This window comes from Macaca mulatta, chromosome 15 (assembly GCF_049350105.2).
Source record: "Macaca mulatta isolate MMU2019108-1 chromosome 15, T2T-MMU8v2.0, whole genome shotgun sequence".
Taxonomy (NCBI): domain Eukaryota; kingdom Metazoa; phylum Chordata; class Mammalia; order Primates; family Cercopithecidae; genus Macaca; species Macaca mulatta.
Window position 1 is genome coordinate 65,139,397 of NC_133420.1, and position 8,386 is coordinate 65,147,782.

Genomic DNA, 8,386 nt, shown 5'->3' on the forward strand with positions numbered 1-8,386 from the left:
GGGAGGAGGACAGTGGAGGGCAGAACGCAGGTTGGCCCTGTGGGGTCTCAACTGGGCCCTGCTTTCCCCGACAGGCCTGGGGAATGGAGCTGCCTCCGCCCACAGCATTGCCCCCTCCACCTGGAGTTCTCCTGATGCCTCTCTGTCCCCTCATCTCTTCTGCTGCAAAGCGAGATCTGGATCCTGGGGGTTCTGCCCCAGGCCCCTCCCAGCATCACACATACTAGACACGCACATGCAATCACACAGAGTCACTCACAGTCACGTGCACACTGTGGATGGAAGCCCACTGTTCCCCTGTGTCACCATGGCCACTCTACAAGCATAGACATGCACTCCCCTTCACTGTCCCTGGCTTATTGAGCTGCCCCCCTCCCATTTCCTGTCCACCTGTCAGGCCGGGGGCGGAGGAGGGGGGAGGCACAGGAGGGAGGTGTCAGTGTCCCTGGAGCCGCAGACGGACATTCCTTGCTTGGGTCAGATCACATAAGCTGCCTCCTTCCAGGAACCTGAGCCGCCTGTCCTCACGCCTTACCCAATGCCTGAGGGTGGGACAGCTGGGCTAAGTGCTCACGGCAGCAAAAAAGAGTGCGGGCTAGACTGCAGAAAGGACTTCCCAAGTGTGTGTATATAGGGTTACCCCTGTCCTGGGGTTTAGTCCCAGCTCTGGCTTACTGTCTGACCTTAAGAGGTCCCTATCCCTCTCTGGGCCTTCCTATTCCAGAGTGAGGGCAGCTGCTTACCATGTAAAGGGCTTCTTAAAGGGTCTGCGATGAAGATGCTGGGGGCTGGCACTGGGATGAGGTACACACAAAGGGAACAGCAGCTTCCTTTCAACAGGCACTTGTACACACAATCACACAGACACGCAGATTCACACACATCCACATAGCTGCTCCTATGGATCCTTGGTCACTCATTCATGTCACATAGAGACATGTATGTAGCATATATACCCCTGCATGCAGACATCTACAAACACAGATATGCATACAAACAGCTGCCCAGTGCCATTCATGTGTAGCCACCAGGCCTGTCCTTGTGTCTCCATCTCTACTGAGGGAAGTCTGGGGTGTCTCTTCTCCAGGAAGTGCACCCGATACTCCAGCAGTCGGAGGACCCATTCAAGACTCCCCTCGTCTCCGCAGCACAGTCTTCCTCTGGGAGTGGACACAAAGTGGCAGGAGGTGTGGGGCTGGGGCCGATTCCCCCAGACATCACCTCCAGCCTGTGATTGATGAGTTGAGGCCCGCAGCCCCCTGATCCCCACGGTTCCTGCCTCCATTGAGCAGGTGGAGGGGGGGTTCCCTGTCCGCACAGCCCTTGTTTTTCTTTAATTAAACATCTGGCTCTCTGTGGCCTGGGAAGCCTCAGACCCTCGCTGACAGCCTCCCCCCCACAACTTTGGCATCGATGATGGGTTGAGGGGGGAGAGCTGGGGCTCTGGGGCCCACCTGTCCCCATACAGTGCAGGGGACTGGGAGCTCCAAGAATGCCCTGACCATACTATCCTCACCCCCAGTGCCGCCGCGGGAGCCTGTGCTCAGCTGCCGCTCCAACACTTACCCCAAGGGCTTCTACTGCAGCTGGCATCTGCCCACCCCCACCTACATTCCCAACACCTTCAATGTGACTGTGCTGTGAGTAGCTGTGCCTGTGACCCGGGTCCAGCCCTGACCTCTGACCTCTCCCCCATCCCACCACCATGCCCTCCGTCCATACCCCAGCCCTGCCTTGGGCTTGACCTTCCCTCAACCTCTACCCCATCTGACCCTTGATGTTGGTAACAGTACCTGGGCCTCACCTCTCCCCAGGCATGGCTCCAAAATTATGGTCTGTGAGAAGGACCCAGCCCTCAAAAACCGCTGCCACATTCGCTACATGCACCTGTTCTCCACCATCAAGTACAAGGTCTCCATAAGTGTCAGCAATGCCCTGGGCCACAATGCCACAGCTATCACCTTTGACGAGTTCACCATTGGTAAGTGTGGTGGTTGGGGGAACCTGCTGCCTACTCCAGTGGGAATGTAAGTGGATATGTGCCAGAGGCACATGAACATTGGTGGGGATGTCCACATGCATGCATATGTATACATGGCATGTACATGCCTCTGCACAAGTATGTGCAGTGCGCATATATGTGCACATATATGCATGACATATATACCTGTGAATGTGTAAGTGAATGTCCTTTACCTGAAGGGCTGAGAGACTTGTACAGCAGCTCTTCTGATCATTTTTCTGGCTCCCAGAACATGCAGCAGGGGGAAGCGGGGGCAGGCTGGGCCAGACCCTTGTGCAGCTGCAGCCTCCACCCCCGCCCAACTCTAATGGCTTCCTTACGGCCTGTGATGAATGAGGTGTCAGAACAGGAGACAGGACTGGGACAGATACCGTCCTCCCCCTGACGCCCCCATCCCAGCTAGTCCCTCTACCTGCCCCTGCCCTATTCCAGGCAGGCTTTCTGCCTGCTATTCCTCCGCCCCAGCCAGATCTTCTGCCTGCCCCTGTCTTCTCCCCAGACCCCATGACTGGATCCCTAGCCAGAGTATTTCTACATAAGCTGGGCCCTTAGGCACTCCCATCAGATCCCCAGCCTACCTCCAGATCTGCAACACCTGTGGACTCTTTTACTCTTGACCCAGGTCTTAGTTTGGAACTGGAAAAGTTGAAGTGAAAAACCAGGCTTGGGGGAGTGTGTGATGCTGGGGTAGGAGGGGGTAATCCAGGTGACAGTGGGGGTGACAGTGGTAACTATGGAGGCATCGTATTGGCTTAGTTACTGGGATGCAGGTCAGTATGAGGATAGAGTTGGGATGATGGGATGATGAGATGAAATTTGGGATGTTGATATGAAGAGTTGGTGACAGTGACTGTAGTGACAGCCATTGGTGATGATGGGGATGTCAGACTTGGAAGTAATGAGATAGTTTTCTACGGTAGCTACCAGAATTGACAATAGAGAAGAGGCATGGTGACTATGATATTGATGACAATGGTTGGCAATATGAGAGGGTCAACATGGTGGCTGGAGTTGACAAAGTGGGTTGTTGCCAGAGATGAGTGTAGTAATGAAGCTATGTCTCCTGAACAGTGAAGCCTGATCCTCCAGAAAATGTGGTAGCCCGGCCAGTGCCCAGCAACCCTCGCCGGCTGGAGGTGACATGGCAGATCCCCTCGACCTGGCCTGACCCTGAGTCTTTTCCTCTCAAGTTCTTTCTGCGCTACCGACCCCTCATCCTGGACCAGTGGCAGCATGTGAGTGCCCTGCCCTGTCAAGATCCTGGGTGCCTGAGTTAGAATCATGTGGAGTGAGTGGCACCCATATCCCACGTGGCAGCAGCTCCAGTGTGAGACCTGATGAGTCAGGCTCTCTGTGGGGAAAAGGGACCAGGTGGGCCTGGGAGAATGGATGGAGCTGAGGCAGGTGTCCTTAGGGGTTCCCAGTGACCCCTGTTAGTGCACTGGGAACACATATGTCTTTTTGTGGCTCCCCCGGGTAGTGGAGAGAAATGCAGGAAGGGAGATAGCGGGCAGGACAGGCAAGGCTCCCTTTCCTTACCTCAGCCTGACCAGACATCTCCCTCTTTCAGCCCTCAAAGACATCTCCCTCTTTATACTCTGGCCCAGGCTCTGGGCCTGTGCTGGCCCCAAGGGGTCAGGATCAGGCAGTGGGATCAAGCCTGGTCCAGGGTGCGAGTTTAGGCCCTGACTGGCATCAGGACTCCAAAGTCAGACCCAGCTTAGGGGTCAGCTTGAGGCTATGAGTTGGAAGGTAGCCTGGCTGGGAACCAAGCAGTGGACAAGAGTCAGTATGGGGTCGGACTATGGTCTGGATCAAGCTACAATAGAGAGCTCTGGGGAACAGCCAGAGGTTTGAGGCAGACTTGGAGTTCTCTTGCTTTGAGCACCCTGGGCCCATAGGGTTGTGGGCACTCTGTGTGGCCCATGAGGCCTGTAGGCTAGGACTGGGGTTGGGAGGGTGCTCCATGGGACAACCCAGGCTGGTTCCTGGGGGTCAACTTGTACCCCCACCTCATCTACCAGGCTCCAACTCCAGCTCCTCGTGCCCCTATCCTGTCTGGCCTTTAAAGCGTGTAATTCGATTCCTGGGTGCCTGTCCCCCACAAAGCCTGCTCATGCACTCACATGTTCCCTGACAGAGTCCGGAGTCCCTCCCGCCTGGCCAGCTGCCCGCGCCTAATGCATTGCTAATAACCAGGGTCTAGTTTCACAAGCCCCCCCTCCCCCGCTAACGAGCTACAGGCAGCAGCCCCGCGCGTCGCGGCGCACACGCCTTGCAGTGGACCTGGCACACTGCCCACCACACACACGGGAACATGCACACACGCGCGGCTCCCAGCAGGAATCATACGCCATACGTGTATGCAACTAACATGCCAAGACCGTGCGCAAAACTGACCCCCACACTGAGGTGGGAAGAGCAAAGTGTGCAGGCTCCATGGTGAGAATACGCATGGCCTGTAGCTCATCCTAGCCCCATTCTGTGTCTCAGTGGCACTGGGGCTGGTTAGATTTATGGTTCTTTTCATCTGAAGTTTTGCTCTGAACAGAGTCTATTCTCCCCAATCCTTGACCTTGGGGAGAGGCAGGTGTATGACTGGGAGGGGGCAAGAAGGGCAGAACAGAGAAAAACATCACCTGGATTTTCAGGAGGAAAATCCAGACCAGGAATTGCAAAAGAATGGGCCCTGGGCAGGGGCTGTCTCAGCATGGACAAGAGAGAGGCAAGTACGGGGACCCAGCATGGGTTCCCTGCAGCTCCTGCCCTGGCCCTAAGTGGACAGGGAGGCTTGGAAGGCGTGTCGGGCATCTGCTCCAGCAGACCATGGAGGACTCCCAGGGGAGGCCAATGTCAGTGACTAGGGAGTTCCTGCCAGTTGAGAAGCCTTTTTCTTGAGAGGAAGGATGAAGGGATCACTGATAACCTCGCAAGAAGGATCCTGGTCTAGGATATGTGGTCCCCAGGAGAGCACTGACCTCCTGGGGGCCACATTCCCAGAGGTATGGTGCCCACCATGAGCCCACAATGAAGCGGCAATTTGATCTGTTCCCTGTGGCTCCCTCCCTGTGGGGAGAGACTGACATGGAGGTCTGCGGTCTAATCCTGGCAGGAGGGAGACAGAGCTGAAGGAGCCGAGCAGAAAGGGACTGGGGTACCAGAGGTAGAACTGGGACCCTGGCTCCAGGAGAAGAGGGTCTTTGGGACCCTCCAATCTTCCAGGGCTGAGATTAGGATTTACTGAGCCCAGGGTCTGGGCCTAAAAGGTGTCTCACCATGACCCTGACCTTTACCACCGTTATCAGGGCCACAGGCTGAGCACATGCCCAGACACACATACATGCATGTGTGCATGCGCTCACAGCCTGTCAGGTCAGATAGCCCAGACCCCAGTTTTCTGGGGGAAGATTGGAACAGGGACCAAAAAAGCCCTGAAGCCAGACGTGGCCCAGAGCGGCCCCCTCCTCCGCCCCCGCCGGCTGCCCCTGTTTACGAGGCGGCTTAATGAGGCAGCGGGTGCCGCTGAGATGAACCAGAGCCCAGCCTGGGCCTGGAAGGGGCGCCGGACAGGCAGCCTGGCCTGGAGGGTTGGGGGAGACCAGCAGGATGGGGCCAGCGGGGCAGGAGTGGGGTCGCGATGCCTCCAGGAGGAAATGGAGCAGCTGTTCTGTGCCCTGCAGCCCCAGGGGCTGTCCTCCACCCCTTTCTGCCCCAGCAGGGTGATAACCACACTGAGGCCTTCCTGAGGGGAGGCTCAGCTGGGGCCAGGCTGGTAGGTGCCTTAGGCATCTGGGAACCCGGGCTCTGACCAGAAGCCATGGTAATGACAGCGCTGGCTGAAGTGCGTTTGATGCTGTCCTCATGCCTTGGTCCTCGTTGTAACCCTAAGAGATGGATACTCTCATGAATGCCGTTTTACAGATGAGGATGGCAAGGCGTGAGGATGTTAAGTAACTTGGTCACCTCACTACTAAGGGATGGGGCCAAATTTGAAACTCAGGCAGCCTAGCTCCAGTCAGTGTGTGGAACCTCCCCTCAGTGGCTTCCTGGTGGGAGAAGAGGGTGGCACTACCATCTCCTTTCACCCCCTGCCCTTGCCACCTCCAGGCTGGGACTGTGGTCAGGATTCAGCCAGGCTGGGGACTGTGAGAGAGCAGGGGCAACAGCAGAGTCGTAGGCACAGGGCAAAGACCTCCTTATTATCCCCTGGGGTGTTTCTGGTCTCCTTGAAGATGTCATTACTCTCCTTCAGGGACAACTGCTCTCCCGTGGGGTCTCCTCCCTAAGATGTCCCCAATCTCTGGCAAGAATATTCTCCATGTCCTCCTTCTCCTCCAGGGAAGTCCTCACTGTCCCCAGAGCACTTCACTCGCCTCTCCCCAGAGGCATGCTCACTTCCTCTGGAGGGACCTCACAATCCTGGCCCCCAGGTGTGTCCTTACCCCCACCCCATGGTCTGGCTGCAGGTGGAGCTGTCTGATGGCACAGCACACACCATCACAGATGCCTACGCCGGGAAGGAGTACATTATCCAAGTGGCAGCCAAGGACAATGAAATTGGGACATGGAGTGACTGGAGCGTGGCTGCCCATGCTACGCCCTGGACTGAGGAACCGCGACACCTCACTACAGAGGCCCAGGCTGCGGGTGAGCTTGCTCCTGCCCTCCCTCCTGGCTCTGCTGTCCTGGAGGCCTGTGGTAGAACCTGTGGCCTGGTTCTACCCTGCTGCCTCCAGCCTCTGCTCCCGGGGTAGCCACACTCTGTGGCAGCCACACTTCTGCCTGTCTGTCCAACCCCTGCCATTCCTGGTCCTTGCTATCTGGACATCCTTGGTAGGGGTCATTGGGTGGAGGGGTTATCTGTGAGCCTTGGGAAGCAGGATCTGCCTGATGGGGGAGGCAGGGCTGCCTGATGGGGGAGGCAGTACCAGTCTGATGCAGGAAGCAGAACGGTATGTCTCATGAGCCCCCAGATCTGGATGGGACCCCAGCCCTGGCCTTGCCCTGAGTTTCCCCCATGTTCCCCAGAGACCACGACCAGCACCACCAGCTCCCTGGCACCCCCACCTACCACGAAGATCTGTGACCCTGGGGAGCTGGGCAGCGGCGGGGGACCCTCGGCACCCTTCTTGGTCAGCGTCCCTGTCACTCTGGCCCTGGCTGCCGCTGCCACCACTGCCAGCAGTCTCATGATCTGGTAGGTTGAGTGAGGCTGGGTGGCAGAGGGAGCCTGAGGGAACCCACACTGCAGCCCCCTCCCTGACAGGCCCCTGCCTGTCTCTGCAGAGCCGGGCACCCCATGAGGACATGCAGAGCACCTGCAGAGGAGCAAGAGGCCGGAGCTGAGCCTGCAGACCCCGGTTTCTATTTTGCACACGGGCAGGAGGACCTTTTGCATTCTCTTCAGACACAATTTGTGGAGACCCCCGGCGGGCCCGGGCCTGCCGCCCCCCAGCCCTGCTGCACCAAGCTGGCCCTCCTTCCTCCCTCGTGGGAGGTGGGCTATGCAGCTAACCCACCCACCAAAGACCCCCTCACCCTGGCCCCTTGGGCTGGACCCTCCAATGCCAGCGACTCCCAGGAGCCCTTGGGGGACGTGAGGGGAGCCTCTCACATCCGATTTCTCCTCCTGCCCCAGCCTCCTGTCTATCCCAGGGTCTCTGTTGCCACCGTCAGATTATAAGCTCCTGATGCTGGGGGGGCCCAGCCATCCCCCTCCCCCCAGCACCCACACTTTTCAGTCCCCTCCCCTCTGCCCTGTTTTGTACACCCCTCCCCTGACCCTGCTCCTATCCCACAGTATTTAATGCCCTGTCAGTCCCTTCTAGTCTGACTCAATGGTAACTTGCTGTATTTGAATTTTTTATAGATGTATATACAGGGTGGGGGGGTGGGGGGTTCTCATTAAACGTCACCATTTCATGAGTCCTTGGAACAGATCCGCTTTGGGAGGGTACCCCTCTTCTAAGGACCCTGCCCCTTCCAGGGCTGGTGGAGGAAAGAAATTGTGGTTGGGGAAGGTGGGGAGAGGCGTTCAGCTTTCAGGCCAGTGTATCTGGTAACAGTGTTGTCTACTTCTTGGCGGGTAGGGCTTCCCTGGAGCACAGGGTTGCAGCCAGGGAAAAACTGCGGGAAATGAGGGATCCCATAGGGTATCCAGTCAGTCCTGGAGGCTGCCCAAGTCTTGGCTGGGGCAGAAGCCTTTCAAGGGTCACCTCTAGAACTGCCTTCCATGAGTGCCCAGGCCTGAGCCCAGTGCACAGGGCTAGAGATGGCAGAAGGGGAGGGGCAGGCTTCATCCTTGGGGCCAGGGGGTGTGCCTGATCCCTGCCATCCAAGAGACAGTCCAGGAGTGCCAGAAGG

The 8,386-nt window shown here is 57.5% G+C and overlaps 1 protein-coding gene across 18 annotated transcripts in view; it reads left to right on the forward strand.

Moving 5' to 3' along the window:
• Nucleotides 1–7,948, forward strand: part of CNTFR (ciliary neurotrophic factor receptor) — a 38,523-nt gene extending 30,575 nt beyond the window's left edge. For 10 of the 18 annotated variants that reach the window (XM_077965108.1, XM_077965107.1, XM_028834259.2 and 7 more), the window contains 6 exons: nt 1,523–1,640; nt 1,815–1,981; nt 3,095–3,258; nt 6,490–6,670; nt 7,052–7,220; nt 7,310–7,948. In XM_077965108.1, coding sequence (XP_077821234.1) covers nt 1,523–1,640; nt 1,815–1,981; nt 3,095–3,258; nt 6,490–6,670; nt 7,052–7,220; nt 7,310 — 800 coding nt within the window. In that variant the 3' untranslated portion in view covers nt 7,311–7,948. 18 annotated transcript variants of the gene reach the window in all.
• Nucleotides 7,949–8,386: the final 438 nt, after the last annotated feature.